At 40.9% G+C, this 20363-nt stretch overlaps 1 protein-coding gene across 3 annotated transcripts in view; it reads right to left on the bottom strand.

Moving 5' to 3' along the window:
* Positions 1-20363, bottom strand: part of grik1a (glutamate receptor, ionotropic, kainate 1a) — a 41274-nt gene that overhangs the window by 13223 nt on the left and 7688 nt on the right. For 2 of the 3 annotated variants that reach the window (XM_036523359.1, XM_036523360.1), the window contains exons 2-11: positions 15001-15168; positions 14274-14531; positions 9068-9249; positions 7456-7509; positions 7050-7223; positions 6378-6521; positions 3919-4026; positions 2139-2252; positions 1514-1717; positions 689-912 (exon numbers count right to left, since the gene is read on the bottom strand). In XM_036523359.1, coding sequence (XP_036379252.1) covers positions 689-912; positions 1514-1717; positions 2139-2252; positions 3919-4026; positions 6378-6521; positions 7050-7223; positions 7456-7509; positions 9068-9249; positions 14274-14531; positions 15001-15168 — 1630 coding nt within the window. Of the gene's footprint in view, positions 1-688; positions 913-1513; positions 1718-2138; positions 2253-3503; positions 3549-3918; positions 4027-6377; positions 6522-7049; positions 7224-7455; positions 7510-9067; positions 9250-14273; positions 14532-15000; positions 15169-20363 lie in introns of all 3 variants that reach the window. The other variant, XM_036523358.1, reaches the window with a different exon arrangement.

The raw sequence follows: 20363 nt of genomic DNA, 5'->3' as shown, positions 1-20363 counted from the left end.
AACACGCCTGTGAAAGATAAAGCCATCCAATAAAGGGGACTGATTTTAATCACTGCCCGGAACCAAACCTTTTTCCTAATCAGGGCGCCCTTTACCAGCTGGTCCCCTCCTGCCAGCTGCCCACGATGGCTTCCAGACTTTAAAATACTGGGCTTTTGTACAGGAGAGCTGTCCAAGTAATAGTTCAAGTTGGGATTTTGTACTTTCAGTAGGACAACAGGCTGAGGGGCAAACAGATGTGTAGCCACTGCACACCCGTTTGGCCTCGACACCGTGCAAAAGAAAGAAATACAGCTCAGGGAATTCTGCCCGCTGATGTGCAAGAGGAGCTGGCCAGATTCAGAGTCTGTGTGGGATGACAACCCAGAAGTGACACTACAATGGAGCAGCCACAGTTGCGTGCTGCTGCATCACATCTTTTCTGGGATACAGTATGTCGATTTGCTGCAAGAATTAAATCCATGCATTCTTCTATCATACATTGACCTATTAAGAGACCCCAAAAGCCTGGAAATATCCAGGGTCTGCTGTAGCATTGGTTTTCTTCATCTGTCTATTCTTAGGTATTTTTACCACAGCTTATGCTTAATCTTTTACAGCAGCTTATGCTGAAATACAAACAAGGTGACAGAAAACCATACAGAGGAACATGCCCATTCACGCCCCCCAGATTTCACACCTTCCTTACCTGGCAATGACAAACAGCACACAGCTGACCCCCAGACACGCCAGCAAGACGTACATCCAGATGTCGGGGGACAGCGGATTGAGGAAGGAGAAGACCCCCGGGTTGGTGCCGTTGGGCTTGCGGTACAGAATGCTGATTCCCAGGGTCATGAAAGGTTTGGAGAAGTCGATGACCTTCTCCCTCACATAGGTGATGGTCAGAGGAGCCACTGCAAGGTCAGCTATCTGTCACACAAAGGAAAAAAAGTCAGGCTCATAGACAGATGACAAATGTTAATCATATGACCATCCTCATTAATTAAAGTCCTTCTTAGGCCCAGTGGTGAAAATGCGTTCAGCTTCTCTTCCTTATTCAATCACCTTTAAAAGAATTTTAAATGCATCTATGAATGCATACTATTTCTTCAACAACATGTGATCAGAGTGCAAAACATTCTTTTCCTGCTGGCTTGCACCTGTAACATAGCGATTTGATTCAGACACCAAAGGTCTAATTATAATATAATTGGATTACTTCACCCTTGAAATCTGATCAGATGTTTTAAAGGACTCTGTCGTAATGTCACTGGCAAACCACAGTAAATTAAATCAAACAGAATTCATTAATTGATTAATTTTTTACTGGTGAGATTGTTGGATTACAGTCAAAGGCAAGATCAGTTTTGATCATTGATTTTACTCTAAGCAAAGGCATGCCAAATGTGCAGACAATAAGCTAAAAACCTCAAGCAGAGCACATTAAATAGCAACACTGCAGATGAGAGAGTATCTAAACGACAGTGGGAGAGCGCCAGTGCTAGGCCTCCATCAGATGGGCGTAACTCACGTGGTCTATGAGTTCCCGGACCATGCCGTTCCATTCGCCCTTGTCATTCTGTGCACCATACTTCCCATCAGAGACCAGCTTGACCTCATATGTGAAGCCAAGGATGTTCGACAGCTCTTTCAGCAAGTCCAAGCAATAGCCTTCAAATCGGTCGTTTCCATACAGAGCCTTGTCTGATTTTTTATACATAACATATGGGTTTTCCTGTAAAATGTAAATAAATGTGCCAAGTTAAAAAACTACTATAGTATATGACCTCATATGTGGCTACCAATTCTGTAATTAAAGATGGCTCCTTCCTGTGGAAGGATATATAGCCCTTTCGCACATAACTTATTTTATGCAATGCAGTGCGTGTGTTACGTTATATGGTTCGTTATGTTTTCATTAGCGTTATTAAGCTTCTCATAGTTTACACTGCCGCATATGCTATATTTTCAATATTAAATCGCTGTTTCCTCAAGGATAAAATTAGCTAGAATTTTTTCCCAATCTCATGTTCTAATCAAAGCATTAGCATACACGCTAAACAGCTAATCACACCGATGTGACCATATGTGCGAAAGGGATAGGATAATTATCAAACATTGGCTTGATGTAGGCATTGCTAACAAAGCACTCTTACCAGAATAGTAGTGACGATAAGTGTTCTGTTTGCCATGGAGTCTGTGACATTTGTTGATGTTTCCTTGCTGATATCGGTCAAGTTAAGGCCACTGATGGAATTCCAAACAGCAATCTGCAATGCAGTTCCACACATACACATCCACAACAGTGACTACAAAATGTGAACCTGTAAAATATACCATTGCATAATAACAGCAGAACACATGAGATTCCACATGAATAATAGCCCAAAAAACATCAGCGTATCGAGTCTGTTTTCTCATCTCTGATCCATGATCTTGGCAATAACCAACTCTGTTCATCTGAACATGTCACACTTTGATTTGTTAACAACACTGACAATTACCTCTGTTTTATTTGTAAAACTATCAAACATAAATTGACAGTTCAGTCCAGTGAAAACTCAAAGCAGTGTAATCAAAGAATCATAACATCATATGCTTCTTAAGGGGCAGTCACTGAAGGAATGGGTGGCAAGAGAGCAGCATCAATGCAGTATCAATAACCAAGCTAAAAAGATTCTTACCCAATACCTGTTGATAATATTTACAATATTCATTTAGTGTATACTAAGCACATGTAGGATTTTAACACTTTGAACTCCCACCTGGAAGCATTCCGCAGAATTGCATGAATTATTACAGTTAAAAGCAGTTTACAGAGACGAGCTAAATGCAGATGAGGGCATTTTTCTCTTACACTGATATTAAAAAGTCAATTCACAATAAAGCCGCCTGCTGAGGGAAGAGCAGCAGTCACAGAGAAACCAGAGCGTGGAAAACCATTACGGTGAAATTACGGTAATTACCCCCAAAAAAACCTACAGGGAGATGGTTTCAAATTCAACTCTCCCAAAAAAAAGAGAAAAAAACCTTCATTTTATGCACCGCTTTAGTTCCATTTAGCAGCAGCTGTCTCCGCCGGAAGAATTAAACACACCACGGCTTCACAGGAGGCATTTGGCTGACACAAATTGGTAATTCATTTTTCAACACAGCCATAAACCCCCATTTTATGTGTGGCGTTTGTCATACAGTGGTATTTCCTTGAGATTGTCTGACGCAACGACTTATTTGAACTAATTAGCCAAAAAAATACATTAGTGCTGCCTTCTAAACATCTGCTGCTGGCTTTGCGCCACAGTTTGTAAGGAATGAATGCTTCTCTTTGAGGGATATGGTGATTACTGAGGCATCAAAGCAGTAGGAAAACAAGAAGCTGATTTTAGGCAGTATACAGAGTCCAGGGGATTGTGGTCAGGAATGGGGAGTGGGGAGGGTGCTGAAGAAGGATAACTGGGGCAGTTTTAGATGCTGGGAGTAAGCACCACGCCACACAGTGACTAGGGGGCCTCAGTACAAACCTTTCTCCACACTTTTTTTGGACGTTTTGCGCCCTCCGAAAGACCCTTGTGAAATAGGAAAAGGTCAACAGAGAGTGACATAAGTACAGATAAGTCGAAGCTGATATACCATAAGTTATCTTGCATTCTAAAATATTAAAATTAAAAAATAAAATATTGGCTTGTTTGGATCTGTGCTTTTAACATTTGCAATTGGTCATTTCATAATTACTGCAGTGGCAAAATTCAGGGGGGGACAAACATCCCTTGTTTTGGATAATTATACTGCTAGGAATTGTTCATGAAAATAATTTAAGAAGCATTTGTAGTAAATCCACTCGCGTACACATACACAATTATGTTTAACCAAGTAATCTACCAACTTAAACCATAAAAATCCAAAGCAAAAGGTATTGGACAAGACAGGCCTACTCACCTTTGCCATGCCATCCTCCTTGAGACTAATGATGTCCAAGTCAAAGTCTTTTCTCATGCCATCTGTCTTGTTTAGGATTATGTATCCTGTCAGACCATCCCACTGCGCCTAAGCAGGACAAGGTAGCAGAAACAGTCAACCCTCACTTCTTTATCCAAAGCTGCAACTCTGGTAACAATGCCACAGCTGTTGAAAATGCACGGAATTAGCAAGGTCTGGCTCAACAATGACGAGGCCCAAAATGATCAAAGCACAGTGAAGGACTCGGTGCTTGTAGTCCATCTTGTGTTGACTGAATGCCAAGCCCATTCATTACATGCACCTGTTTGCACATGCACACGCACAGTTAATGGCAGCAGCAAGGGATTTTGTCGATTTCAATTCTTTAGTCAATTTTAAGTGCTGCCCCACTGAGCATTAGTACTGATGCACCTCAGTCCTGAACTGCTTGCAAGAGATAATTCTCCACTGGAGTGTGGCCATGAGAGGGTGGGAAGGGTGCTACAGGGGATCCAGCATGCACTGGGGCATTTCAGACATCTAAAGAGGCAGTGGGAGTCAGAGCTTAAATCTCCTTTACTATGAGCTTCTGAGGGCCACCGCCGCTTTCACAGAACGACCGTCCTTGAAAGAGCAATTCTCAATAACAGATCATCTTACTCTACAGCTTCATCTCTATGAGTCTACAAGAAGCCTTCCTTTACAGAGCCTACTGTTTCATCATTAGATCCCAGCACAGACTATTTAAAAAGAGTCCTTTCTTTATTAGTTCGTTTACATGACTTAATGATCTTTTCCACTTGCGAAGTAAATCGATAAGTGCAATGGCGGTACATTACCAAACTGATGCTATAAAACACAGTCACACAGTCAATATGACACTTTCTATTGCCCTGAGACACCTTAATCTGCTACCAACTTAGTCACTCTCTCTAAAGTAGACAAAAACAACTTTGCAGAATGGGTTCGCTCAATTTCCTTTTTATTTTGATTCCGACACAATAAAACTGCTGCAATTATTTTGCACTGTCCACACCAGAAAGCGTAATTATCTCCTTGGTATCCACTTCCTTCTTCTCTGGGGAGAAGCATTTATTTTCATTAACTGGCATTGTTTGGAGATCACTGCGAGTTTTCACCTCAGACCACAGTGCCCCACAGGCAGGGAGGGAGAGCATGTGGTGGGTGTGGGGGTGACCATTTTGGCAGGGGTTAAAGCAATCTGTATCATCACAAGATGGAGGTGTCATCTCCCTCCCTGGCTTTAAATTACAGCTAATATAAAGAGTGATGATAAACTCAGTGCTGCCAGAGGCGATTTGGGGAAATTTACAAACCCAGGATGCAACGTGTTCTCTTGCCCGGTCATGCGGTGGAATTTTAAGTGAGTGCCTGGAGCCATACTGGATGGCTATCAACGACACAAATAGTGTGGAACTGTGATTAAAAACACCTGCAATGTAATGTAGCTCTGTCCTGGTCCCTTGGAAGAGACTATTTATCACATATACTGAAGGGAAAGAAAGTGCAAAAAAATAAAACATTGTAATGGACTGTTAAATTAAATATGTTTGGCCTATAGCAAGGGCTTGAGCTGTTCTTTTTTCAAGCTGCAGAGTGAAATGAATATGTGTATGATCTTTCCATAAGAGATGTTTTGTGGCAGCTGCTGGCTTAGAGCTAGAAAAAGCTTATGGAGGAAAAATAAACCGTTTAGAAATGCTGGAAGTCTGAACTGCAATACTTAATACATTCTTAACCTAGAAAACCCGCATCCCGTTTTACTGCAAATGAGGTGGACACACTAAAACCTAACAATGATCCAGTGTGTATAGCTATTTATATACTGGTGTTCATAGTAGTAGGTACATCATATTTAGCACATCCGCATAAATTAAATATTAAACCAAAACAGTTTGTGCCAGTCATCCATTTGTTTGTGTGTCTGTGTGTCAGGCCTGCTTCTTTCAGCCAGCCTTACGTGCATGTTCAATGCAGTGAGTTAAGTGCAGTCAGCGGCTAAGATAATTAAACTGTGAAGAAATCACTAATCAACGAAATCCAGTCTTGCTTTTGGTATTTATCTCAGAGCTTCCATTTCGTCGGCTCTTTAAAAAATTGTGTTATTAGTGTGATGATAATATAAGTGAGAATGAGTGCTCAAGAATGAGTCATTTAGAGCTCAGTGTTCGCTTGATGACTTCTCATCTGCAGAGAAGCAGAATCTAAGTGGGCATCACGAGTTGCAACACAGATGGCACCAGTGAGAGCCTGAGTGGGCTGGGGACATATGTAACATTGCACATGGATCACATATGACTGCTCTGCTATCCCTTCGGGATAATTTATAGCTACAGCCTTCCTCACACTTCTTGTTTGCTACCATGACAGCTGGCGTGTCCTGTGAAATAAACAGCGGGCCGCAGTAAGTAGGAATCAGGAGCGGTGGAAACACTTACTTCTTTGAACAGATTCATGAAGCGGGGGCCAAACCTCCACGGTTTGTGTCTGTGGCACTGCAGAGAGCTGACGGTCATCTGGGTGGACCTTTGGGCTGCCACGGCGACCATGTACACGGCGTCGTACATCAGGGCGGCCTCCGTCTGTGGGACCCAGGAGCATTTGAGAACGACAGGGTAACCCACAGATGCTGCAATCTGCTGTTGTCATGACTATAATGCCCATACCTTGACACTCACACTATGTGGCACAGTCACTCATTCCATAAAAATCAGTTTGGCTTTGTCCCTCAGTCATGGTTAACACCATCCCCTAGTCATTTATGTATTAATTTACTTGGAAAACTCCATTATCCAAGGCAACTGGCATAACTTCCATTTTCCACACTACCACATGTTTTATCCATCATCCACGTGTGCTGCTGGGTATTTACTAAACAATTTCAGAGCCTTGAACAAGAGCACAACAGCTTACCTGGCCATTGCACCTGTTACAATATAACCCTAGGACTTTAACAAATGTTTCCATTAAAATTACAATAGTTATGGAAACGTCAATAGTTATGGTCTTCTGGTGGAGCCATTAACTACAGTACTTGAGAAAGTGTATGCATGAGTGACTGAGTGAGTGAGTGAGTGCATGAAAGAAGCAGGGAGTACACAAGCACTGACCGTCATCACGCCATCCAGGAGCCCTGTCTCGGGTTTAGGCGGGGCTTGCAGGCGCTCCATGGACCATTTTTCCATCACAGAGGCCACCTGGGGGTTTTCTATGTTGACGAGGCGGAACCCGGTCATGTTGACGCCACTGAAGCGGTACGGCTCCAGGTCAATGGCAAACAAATCCTGCAGCGATAGGCCAGTGGTTTTCCTACTGCAAACTCACCACTTGCTCCCCCCCCAAGTATCACCTCATAAGAAATACTGGCAGCCAGGACCTAGTTTTGTCACTGGGCTACAATACCCAGGATTTCAATTAATTATAGTATGTGCACAATGATGTTGACAAAGCGTTTACATTTCATACCAACAAAAACATATTTTTTACATATGAGGGATGTTTTAATATTGTGCTTACCAGTGTAGTGAAGAAGAAATGATAGTATTCTGTCATCATCCCCATGGACATAATCTGCAAAAAGAACATCAATGTTGATTGAATGACATGCATGCATTTCCAACAGCCTCCATGCTATCTGCCTTCCTCACCTCACAGTAGCCTCCTCTGCATCTACTCTCTCCCAAATCACACTTCCATTTCCTAAATAACAGCTCTCCAATTTGCCTTTATCAGCATCCAAAGTTAAGAGAAATGGACAATCTTTTATTCCACAGTCCATATCTTGAGGCACATAAAATGCTGGAACAAGAGTGCTTAGTTCAAGATTTTTAAATATGAATTTGCTGGTGCTAAATAAAGATTTACACTTGTATTTCATTGTGGAGACAGTTCTTGGTTGGACTGTGGAATGGATATTAAATTCTGTCATAAAAAATAATTATCTTGTGAAATACAAATAAAAAATGTATTAGTACAATAACTCTATCTGCTGAAATGCAATAAAATATATGGTGTGAAAACCTTAATCTTAAACAATACAGCGTGGCTTTCTCAGACTTCATCCAAAGTGCTGCAGGCAGCATGATACTATTCTGTCCCCTCTTGAAAGACACAAATCTATATCACTATATTAAACGTATTAAACTTCAACTTTAACTTATAGATATAACACTTTTATCTATATTATAACTATATTAAACTTACACTGAAAATTACTATAAAACCGTAGTACAGCTGTTACTAATAGTTTATAGCTAGCCTATGCCTCCCAAAACCAAATAAGGCCATTTTGGGAATCACATGCTGAGACTGAGTTTGGTAAGGATGTTGGTGTTATTTAAAAACGTGCCACTTTTCCTTACATTACTGACATTTGATTGTATATTTTGTTTTTCTGAAGGGTAAAAACCACCAATCTAAACTCAATGGCAAGGCTTGTGTGGGATAGCCATCAAACAATCTTGAACAACTCTGTTGACACGCTACAGTTAGATAGCTACCTTACGATTGTGAAAACTATTTTCTTTTTTTCTTTTCTTATCAATCATTATCTGTGCAGTTGCCAACATTACTTTTGTTGTTAGGACTACCCGAGATACCATGCATTGATTGTACATGCAGTAATGGCTGTACTGTAAAAAGCCCATTCATTTGTAGAGGTGACTTTTATGACCAGACGTTGTTAGAGGACTCATCAGCCTTAAACTGTGAACTGAATACTACTGAGCACATAGCAGGTAGATTCGGTAGCTATGCCATAAAGGTTTTTTTATGCATTTTAGTCTGATTCAATGGCCTCAAAACATTTCACTAGTAACTCTGCTTCCAGTCTTTCCTTCCAGTCTTTACTGATCTTTTTTACAGTGCAAAAAAGGCAATATAAGATGTTGTTGTGATTTTGACTAACACCTTGGAAACTTCCAGAAAGCTTTTTTCTTTGTAAAAGTATGGCACTGTATAATCCCACCACCGTCCTACTGTGCCTTCATAAGTGTTATATTCATTTCTACAGCAAAAGCACACCCAGTGTTACAAAAAACAAGTTTAATCAATACACTTTTTCACAAGAACAGACATACTGTAAAGCCATGAAGTAAATCAAATGATAGAATGTGTTGAGGTTGCTAACCTGTTTGAGAATCTCTGCTGCAGTCTGGTAGGAGCAGTCGAAGATGATGTAGAACTCTTTCCCCTTCTTCATCTCTTTCAGCAGTGGCCGGGCATCTGAGTTGCCCATGGGCAGCTGTCGGATTTTGATTTTAATGTTGTATCTGGATGGGGCTTTGATCAGCTCTTGTAAACGCATCAAGCCTTCAAAAAACAGAGGAATTGATGCAGTATTAGAATGTAGGGATAAAAATCACACAACTTCTAAGGTTCCTTTGCTTAGGCAATTGCAGTATTCTATACGGGGAGCAGTTGGATGGATTTGATTCTGTTTTCTGTGATGATGATAATGATGATGATGATGATTATTATTATTATAGCAAATACTATAACCTTCTCCAGTGTGGCTTATGTGGCTCACCTTTACAAATCATCCACAGTGCTGTGTTTATTCAGATGGATATTTACCGTTGCAGTTCATCTTTAGATACCTTGCTGAAGGGTACACCAGCAGTATTCCATCTGAGAATTAAACCTGCCACCTTTTCTCAAGCAATGCCCTCTACTATAATGCCACCATCTGTAATGCAGAAAGCTCAGTTTCAATTACATACCCTCTTCAACACGGGTCAATGCAGTATGATTTCCCCATGGTAGGTGGAAGAAAATTGGGTTTGATGCAACAAGAGGCACACAGAAAACCAGCAAAGACAGATTCTCTTTTCAGCCAAAGGCAAAACAGGATTGTGGACTACTCCCAGCAATAAACTGCAACTTAATAATTTCAAATCATTTTTTTCCTCTAACCCACATGGTGTGCTGATGCATTTCGACACACCATCTCCTTCAGCGCACTTGTAAACCAGTAACCTTGCTTATTTCATGTAAATTGCACATGACAGTGGAGGACCTTGACTTTCAGCATAATGGGAGGTCATACACTCAAGATGGTCTCCCACGGGTGGCTGTTTCACATTTAATCCACGAAGTGCCCGTTTTGTTCTCCACACTCATTAGTTTCTCTCTGTGTGCATATTCGTTTGTCGCCGTCTGGATATTAGTTTCCTCACACGCAATGAACTCTGCGGTTCTGATTAAGAACCAAGCTGCAATCAGTTACTTCAACATTACTCCCCTAGGCCGCTTACTCTAGTCTCACATTCAAACACATGACGGTGACTCAGAAGAGCCCAGGAACAAGAAGATGGGATAAAAGCATGAGCGTCAGAGCTGTGCTGACTGGAGCTTCTCTTTTGGGACCGGGGCATCCCAGAATATTCCGGCTTACGGGCATAGTCTCAGGATCGTCTGTGTGTATCTGAACACAGGGGACCAGGGCGGTAGCTCCGCACAGACGTTCTGGACCTCAGCGTTACAGCTCAGTCTCAGCTAGCCAATCACACAGCTCCCACCTCTTCATCTGGAGGCGTGTGCCGTTGTCATCTGCATTCCAATGTAATGCTTTTAGAGTGTGAGACTTTTAGAACTCTTCTCAGCCAGTCGTCAGCGTGTCTCTATTTGTACCAGCCTTCTCCCAGGTGACTGGGCCTGTCAGTCAAAACACTGAGCATACGTGCCACAAAGGTGACCTGTCTGAAATGAGTGGATAGTCAGAGCCAAACATTAAAATTGATATTATACCTCAGCAAATCCCAGAAGCTGAAGAAGGCAACGGGGTGTGAACACTGCAGCAGTTGTTGGTCTACAGTGAAGAACTACGGAAAGCTCCGATTCCATTATCAAAAATAACAAACAAAAAAAAAAGCCTCGCGGAGATTGTCAGATAGATTCAAAATTAAATGCAGGCCTGGTCGGCGCAATGCTTTTGCTATTTGAAAGAATGTGCTTCTCTCCAAGTGCCTGGTGCAGTTTAATCACAGACTAATATTGGGAGCATGAATTTCTTATGAGCAGGAACCATGCGAATGAATCACCTATTAGATGCGCTGCCAGCAAAATATAAGAAATAAACTTCTCCATGGAAAGCGACACTGCCACAGAAGTAAGCCTTACTGGTGCAAACACCCTGGTACCCTGTCACCACAGAGGCACAATGACATCACTGCCATCTTCATCCTCACAAACACTCATGCATGTACACACAAACATTTTCATCCAAAGCCAAAACTATAGACCATAGGTGACAGCTACCATATCCCACTTACTGCAGCCAGAGCAATCACCATTCTATTCTCTCATGAATATTTACAGTTACATCAATGGACTTTATGCTAATCCATTTGCATCAAATTGGTACAACTACTGAAATCCTTCATGTGAAATCAGAATATGAGAAATTAAATATTCACAAGTTCAATCAGAAGTTAATGAGGACCGTGTGGAGGAAATGGAGTAATAATAATAATGGCCCCCCAAAAATGTTCCATCCGGTTAATTTATAAACGGCTGTCAGAAGCACTTGAATTGATAACTATTTAAAAAACATGTACTGGAAAGGCTGAAACGGAAACGTGCAATGAACTTAATTTTCAGCAGTTCTCTACAATCAACTATACTCATTGAAAAAATTTACAGAGCCTCCCTGCTTCTTCTGGTTCCCAAACACAGGGGGATTTAGCGAGAACAGGAATAACATCAATATCTTAAATCAATACGGTTTTAAGATAACGGCAGAGGGGAAAGGCAGAAATCTAACACCTGAAATAAATTTTTAAAACCCTAGCTCTGTGCTTTGAAAAAAAAATGGAGTACAAGTAAACATGTTAAACATTTAGCCATTCCACAATTTCATAAGTTTTGATTGGGCACCTGGTAACCTTGGCCCACACACATGCCAACGCAGACCCAGTTGCAAATGGACAATTCCTCAACTTCTTGCATTTATGCGGAATCAATATATGTAACAGCAGAGCTATCAGGACACACCCCCCTCCATGGTTCTCTATTACCACCTATTAATTTCATGGTCACAGGCCACAGGCAATGAGGCACACAGCTAACTAAATCAGCAGGATCCATCTTATCCTGAGATATACAAATACAACATGCCAATACTGCAAAACTGCAAAGCACAATAACAACAGTGGCCCCTAATGAGTCATATATGCTAGCATTGATGAAAAAATACCATAAATTGAATTGGTTGCCCTATATCTCAAGAGCATCACAAAGCCTTCCAGCACATAGCACACAGAACAAAATCCCCCACAAAGCTGATGCTGACAGCACCAGGATATCATCTTGAAGGATCGCTTTAAACAACCCTACTTTTTCAGCACAGCTTCTTCAAATCCAAGTTCCTTTAATTATTCTGTAATAATATTGTTTCCACACCAGTGATGAAGAACCAGTTTTAATAATGATTTTGAAATGTTGGCCGACTTGGGACAAAGCTCTCCTAATGAACCAAATATTGCACATTAGAAAGTAATTTCTGTAAATGAATGCATACTAGCCCACTTTAATAATTTCAGAATCAAAAAACGAGAAAATCTCATTAGTTCTGTGATGCATGATGACCTTTAATACGGTGATGGTGACCTGTTCAGTGTTGGAAACGCAAGCCGAAAAATGAAAGAAAATGAAGGATGACGAGTTCATTCTCATTCAATCTAATTTAGTCATTCTACTCAACTGCAGATTAGAATGAAGAATATTCAGGTCACAAAGTTCCAAAAAGCCTAGAGTTTATATCCTTTCTGATATTTAATACTAATACTAATACACAGTGCTTCTTTGCTATCCCACAACAGGGAATGGTCTAGAATCTGCACTTTGGAGGAGATTTAATGCGATGTCTTACAGAGACTTTCAGTGGGTGATATGGATAATATATTGTGATGTAGATACAAGTTTGATTGATCTTCTCCTATCATGCTTCCAGAATTGTCTGTCTTCAGGGATTGAGATGAGCTGAGGAGCATTCAGGCTTGGGTTATGTGACCTTTAGAGAGAACGTAATGAAATCTCCTCAGAGGGACATTCGCTGAGTCTGAAAACATATCTTGCACACTGGTAATCAGTGAAGGATTAGGGGATGTTTCACCCAGCACCACGTACTCATAACCTGTGAAGGGTCTCCCCTAAAAACAGAAGCAGGCCTGTTTTCAGCCCTATGAGTCAATACAACTGAATAACCTAATATTTCAGACAGCTTGTTGTTTCCAGTGACCACAAAGACACAAACAAAAAATTCATGTGTTATATTTTATAGTACATCACTGTGTTGTGATAAATCAATGAAGAACAAATTATGGGAATTATTCTTTTGTTTAACTTTGACGACCATAAAAATAACCATACTCGTGAAATTCTATTAAACATTTTGGTAATGCTTTATTTTAAGTGTGAAGAGTGCATCTGCAATTACATTGTGTCTACTACGTATTGTATGAATAATGCTAGTCACACACATTAGCATAACATAGGTTCTCACCATAAATCAAAGCTTGAACTAACTCCTGAACCCAAGGCTACACCACCTATGTGCAGTAAGGATGCACGATTGCATATCATTTCTACAACATTAGCCTGCAGTTATGCAAGTCACACAAATTTACATTGTTTATTGTCTATTTAGTATGCTGCACAGTCAACAATTGCAAGTGATTGACTAATTAAATTTTCCAGGGAATAACATGCAGGGTACAAGAAGAGGAGAATCAGGAGAAATTAAAAATTAATAGGTGTGTTTATTCAAGCTAACATGGCTGACATCTTTCTCAACCAGAAAAGGAAGAGTTAAGTGCAGCACACTACTGACAGTAACATCTGGAGCTAAGACAATGGTGATTACAGTCATAGTTCCAAATGAAATGTGAGTGTAAATGTATGTAAATTAATTTGCGTTTAATTTATGTTTATTGAATAAATGTATAATTCATGTGCATACAATTTATTTTATGTTACTTTCTCAGTAGTTGCCCATTACTGCTGTTTTGCAGGTCCTGGAACACATCCCTGTATACAGAATGCCGTGTTATCTGTCTCTCTGCTGAAAACTCTACTGATGAAGAACAAACCTCACGGAATCCACCTACTTTTTCATTCAAAGCAAATCTCTGTTTTCATTTCTGATGTATGCATACAGCTGCCTTTGAGACATGTTGCCTCAGTAGGTAAAAATGAACCCTGAAGAAAAACTGACATCGGCCATCAAACTAAGAATTTTTAGGGGTAGAGCTGCGTCTGCGCTCACAAAGCCCTCCTCAAATGTTCTGATGTGTCCTCACCCCATATCTGCCACCCCAACCAAGCGTACCACCCACCAGTGCTGTCCTCGTACACCACAGTGACGGTCTTCCATTTGTAGAACTGCACGATCTCCAGGATGGCCCTGCTGATGGCAGAGTACTCGGGGTACAGGTTGATGTAGAAGGTGTCCTTGTTGTCCACCGACGGGTGCTTCCAGCGGGTCTGGATGTGGGGGACCTCCAGGGCGTTGCAGATGGATTGGACAGCGCTGACGGAGGAGCTGTGCGAGGGGCCGAAGACCGCTGCGACGCCCAGGGCCAGCTGGTCACAGGCTGGGGGCAGGAGCAGAGAGGAGCACAGAGCAAAGCATGACACCCCATAATACATTCACCTTACTCCATCTTCATTATCTAAATCAGCCTCTACTGTTATATATCATTTATAACAATTAAGGATTAATGCTGAAAAAAACCTTCAGAGGAGGGGAGGCTATTTACAAACATTTCACCCAAGAGTGGCTTCAATGAAATTATTCTTTAATATTAATGTGACTTGGGAGTAACAACAGTTGATTTTCTGCATTGGTACATAACACAGAGATTAATTAAAAATATACTTAAGTCAGAACAATTACATCTTTATTTTATTTCTCTCAAGCACAACCTGTTACACTACCTGTTACATTTTTGTAAAGGGATCCCTATAAAACACTGTGAATGGTGCAATAAATACATAAATATCATTACTTTAATTAGCTGAAAGGCAGAAGTCAAAACTTGATATTATAAATACAAACAATACCTCTTCTTGATGCTTCAAAGCTGTCAAAGAGGTTTATTCTCTGAATGTCATAGGTCAATGTGGTGTTCGGCATTAAGGTTCTATTTCGGTTGATATTGGTCACCGCAAATTTGAAAGCTAGTTCTTCTACACTTAAAGGCTCATTTTCGACAGTCTCAAAAATTCCACCTGTAAAGAAAACGGACAAAGAAAGAGGAACAGTCAATGTTACTAACATTTCTGTTGATGAAATATTTGGTTTTATTTTTGTAATAAAACAGACAGAAAAAAACATATATTTCCCTTTTCATAACAGAAAATATCTGTCAGTGCTTCGGCCCCCTAGCTGTTGTTTTGGTGTTTCTCCCTGTCTGTCAGTGTCGTCCATGTGCTTTTGTTTACAGTGCCCATATCTTCTGGCCCTGCCCCGCTCTCCGCTCTGTCCCCGCCCACCTGATTACCTGATCGCCTCCACCTGCCTGCCTGCCCACCTGCATCCTATCTCCTCATCAGCGCCAGCCCTTGATATTCCCTGCTTGTCTCAGTCTTGTTGCTGGCTCATCTCGGTTTTTGTCCGTGTTGTACCTGCCTGATTATTCGCTGTGTATTGTGTCCAATACCGACTCCTGCCTGGCTTCTGACCTCGTCCCTGCCTGCCGCCCTGCCTTGGCTGCCTGATCGGCCTGCCTACCCGGTTTACCCAGCCTGTTTCTGTTTTTTGATCCCTGCTCTGCCTTCAGAATGCCTGTCTGGTTTTGACCCTGTCTGTTTTGCCATTACGCTCTTGTCCTATTATTCCAATAAACCGCTTGGAACCTGAGTACGTGTGGTCTATGCCTGAGCCCTGACAGTATCAACATTGATGCAAAACTAATTAATATTTTGAAAACTACTTATTTAACTCAAAAAGTTCTTATCAACAATCCCCAGCACAAATAATACAAGAGTAAATGACAAGATTCAATAGCTTGATATAAATATTGTGAATACATCAGCATGTATACATAAAATGCTTATGCATATACTGTATATGCATTTTGAAATTGACATACTTATTTCAGTGGTTATGGAAAGGCAAACAGGTCATTTAAATTCACATCTGGCCCCTGGAAAGGAAATTCTACTTGCCTAATTGGGGTCAAATGCTATATTAGAATACCTGGACCTTTACAATGACATTTACATTTATTCATTTGGCAGACGCTTTTATCCAAAGTGACTTGCAAGTGAGGTAGAGTACAACACAAGCAATGAGAAACAATTAACACCATAAAGCACTGACACTCCCATTTAGAGGCTGCAGAGGGAGACTTGTATATTTAAACCATTTCATCTTTCAACTGTTCAAAAACTGTTTTTAAAAGAAATACACCTGAAGCACTGCTGACAAACCATATCTTAACACTTCTTTCAAAGGGAGCATCATGAAAGAAAGGAGGCCATAGCCTTGCGAAGGACCCAGACACTCATCATTAAGCCCTGGCTGTCTGCATGAAGCACTGTTCTGATGTGGAGCTAATGGGGGGTTTCGTGTAAAATTAAGATTATTACAACCCAATGCACTTGAATGTTTCAATTGCCTCAGTGTAATGGGATAAGAGATGTGTTTTCACAAAGCGGAGATGAAGCGATGTAGTAAAGCACAGCACACCAGGGCTACAGACGATTTCAAACACAAAGGGGCTCCTCCTTACCATCAGTCATTCTCACAACCATCGCCAAACAACGACCTAATCATCCGCCCCAAATCCAGTTTAGAGCGCAGCCATGCTCCCCTGTATCACAAAGTCAATTTCGGTTTCTGTTTATGGATCCCCATTATGTACGCTTTCTTCCTCCATCCTCAGCATTGCAGTCAGCACTCCTTTCTTAGGAGAATGCTCATCCACTAATGTTGAATCTGCCTTTGATGAATAGGTGTTAGTTTTGTATTGCATCCATGTGATAGTGAGGTCATCATAAACCCCGCAGGGCTCCTTATCATTCCTGTGCCAAATTCCTGCTGATGTCTAATGCAAAATAAAGACAGTCAAGGACGTGGGTCCAGAAAAAGTTTTCACCCACAAGCGCAACACTGATGATGCCATTGTTAATGGGATTAGGACCTGCTGAAGTGAGCTGTTACTTTCTATTATTTGTGGATTACCGAAATACAATCAAATCTGCTTTACAAGGAGTGTAGTGCATGCCAACAGTAAAATGCTGATAGTGGGAAGATGCAGGCACATGGGTCTGCCTGCTCCGTGTTCAAGAGGAGATGGTGATAACAGCTGCAAGGGGAAGCGGGCGGCCTTCAGTTGTCCACAGCATTCCAGTAGGCTACAGTAATAGGATTAAAGCTCCACTGCAGAGATAGCAGTGCTGTGATTTACCATTTCGCAGTGGTGGGGGAAAAGCACTAAGCCCATGTCAAAGTGACCTGCTGAGGGTATCACTTTGAGATTTTTCACTACCCTTAAGGGAGTGGAGGGAATAAAACTCCAACAAATGGTGATAAAAATGAGCTGAGATATGTACAATCTGTCAGAAATGAGTCTACAGATGCATTTCTATTTTAAGCATGAGTGCTTCTTACTGTAGCTGCTGGGTTAGTGGGCTATGGTTGGCTGAAGGTGGGCTGGGGAGTAAGGGGAAGGTGTGGTAAGGGGGGAGTTCAGAACCTTCCATCTTTAAATTCAATTCGGTCACCCAAGGACTCTACGGTCAATCAATGGACAGCTCGGGTTGTATATTATCTTACATCACACATAATTAATTGAGTTACGTGTTTAGGAAGAGCATCATGACTTAAGGAAGTTTTGTCCTGAAGTTCACTCTGAAAATGCACTGAAGGGACTTTGATGGCTCTGATGAACTTACCTGGATGCAACTGGACTATGCCACGACATGGAAGACACTGAGTATCATAGAACAATTTTATAGGCCCTGTCACTGCCTAAAGCTGTGCAGAGAGACTTACAATGCTCAAACACAAGAACCGCAAACATTTTAGACAACCTGTCAACAACATCAAGGCAAAGTGTACAGTTTTCAAAATGAATTTATGTATTTGTCTGTATTGTGTTTGTGTAAGATATCTGGGTAATTAAGGACGGTACATATTTGTTAACTTTCACTGCTAACTTGTTCAGGGAAACGCTTGGAACCTGCAAATCTCATCCTCTTGATGAACGCAATCTGGCATTGTAAGTGAGACTGTGATAGACTTTTATGGGTAATAAACATAGTTCAAGGAAGTGGCGAATGGAAGGACGTGGAGTCCCTTTGGGACTCTAGCAGTCAATGGACTTCTTACAACATTAGACTAAGTCAGCGCATGTCACTTCAAGTATGCCAGCCCAAAAGCTGGCCATCCAACTACAGCGTACAGCTGCTTGAAAGCAGAAAATACTTTATTTCCATTTATTTATTATAAAAATCTCAGGGGGAAGAAGGAAGGCTTATCACCTTAGCAACATCCAGTGGAATGTGTTACCTAACAGCAATGCATTTTTGGATTTTTTTTTAATACCATTCTTCTGTGCAAAGCCTACAGAAAGCCGAAGTCATGCGTAGGTTAAGTGCCTGAAAATGTCTTTTTTTTCCAAGTGGTGATGAACCACAATGGAATCTTAGTACTGTCATATCCCCAGTGCAACACTTCTCAAGATTATGCATCTGTCATATGTCCTCAGACTTTAATGAAGAATTTAAATGTGTAAACTCTTGTTAAGAAGAAGAAAGAGAACATGTTAACAGGTCACCCACAGGTAGGATCAACAATGACTGACAAGAACAATGAAGTGAACTTATTGAGTCTCAGTAATTTTACATTGTAGTCAAGAATCACCCTACACAAAACTGTACTCTTATTATACTTCAAAGATCTCTGCATCTAACTCACTTATGCTACCATTTGCTTTGATTTAGCAATGCTGTCATTTGAACTGCAGGTAAACCTCTTTTTGTGATTAGCTACCAGCACAGGGGCCTCCAGAAGGTAGTTTTGGGCACAGTGGAGGACTCATGGTGATGCTGTCTGAATGGGTGGGGTCTTCAGCTGACAATGCTGGAGACTGCAGCCTAACCAAGCCTCTGATACCAGGCTTCATTTTTCTTTGAAGAAACCTATTTTCTCCTGGAGATATCCGTGACTTAGATGCAAATGTTGGCGTAACAAGACAACAGATACCTGAACAAAGCTCTTCAAAGACTAGTGAATTCAAAAGCATGCCAGTGTACCATCCACCAATGGAGACTGCTACAAACTGCAGGTCCCAAATGGAGAAATACCTATTTCCTAAGCACTACAGGGAAACAAGAGGAACTATGGTACTGTCTTTGATACTGCACTGTCTTTGAAGAGGCTCTACACCACCCATCTTCTCACTGTCCCTGTTCCTCGCTTTCATTCTCAAATTCATATTTGACAAAGCAGTTTGAAGCAATATTAGGTGTAAAGTCTAATGTCACACATATGACATATTTACCGTATACCCACATTTGTATGACACATATATATGCATAAGTAAATTAAAAATAAATACATGCACAAGTAGGCAAAATGAAGTGAATAACAATAGTATTAAAATAGGTGCCATCACTTCTCAATTTCTCTCTTTGTGTCTTTCGCTGGCAGAGTTAAAAAGAACAAATAAAGGAGCTGGCATCGGCTAACACAAAGAATGCAAAATAAATGCCTGGTTCTGCAACATTCTGAAGGACACCAAAAGGATTTTCCACTCTGACTGCTGTAATATATAGCTGGCCGCAAAAGCTGCTTGTAAATGCTGCATTAGCCTAACATTAGCCTAACGCATTACCAATTAGAAGATTTATCTGTCTGTTTAAAAGGCTCTTTGTGACTTTTTTCTCCATTATTTATATTCCTAAAGCTGATCTCAGCAGCTTCATGGAATATTCTAACATTTTGTTACCAAAATAGACAGCCAGAAAATAAACAGTCCTATTCACTGACAACAATGCTATGAACTACTGCTCTGATGACATTTCCAATCTAAATTATAACTTAAATGTCTACAAAGTGATAATTTACACACTTAGGAAAGAGGACCACAGCTTCTCTCTATTCTCTAGTGGGGGGACAAAAAGTGGAGGGCAGCCCAGTCAATTCACATGCCATTTGTCCCTTTTTGAGATCCAGAGAAGAAGAAGAAACACATTTGCATGACAGGTAAATGAAACCTACAGTTCATTTTGGTTCCTGCATTGCTTTCCAAGCATGGCCTTTAGCAGGCAATGACAACATAGCTATTTTATTTTGTGTGTAGGAGGTGCAACAATAGCAATTAATAGCTGGTCATCAAGGTGAGCAAAGAAACTTGTTTCATTCGACCTATGTACTGACAAATCTTGGCCAAATATATACACTTACAACAACAACA

The sequence above is a fragment of the Megalops cyprinoides genome, chromosome 3, assembly GCF_013368585.1.
Source record: "Megalops cyprinoides isolate fMegCyp1 chromosome 3, fMegCyp1.pri, whole genome shotgun sequence".
Classification (NCBI taxonomy): domain Eukaryota; kingdom Metazoa; phylum Chordata; class Actinopteri; order Elopiformes; family Megalopidae; genus Megalops; species Megalops cyprinoides.
This window is presented reverse-complemented; position numbering and strand designations above follow the sequence as displayed.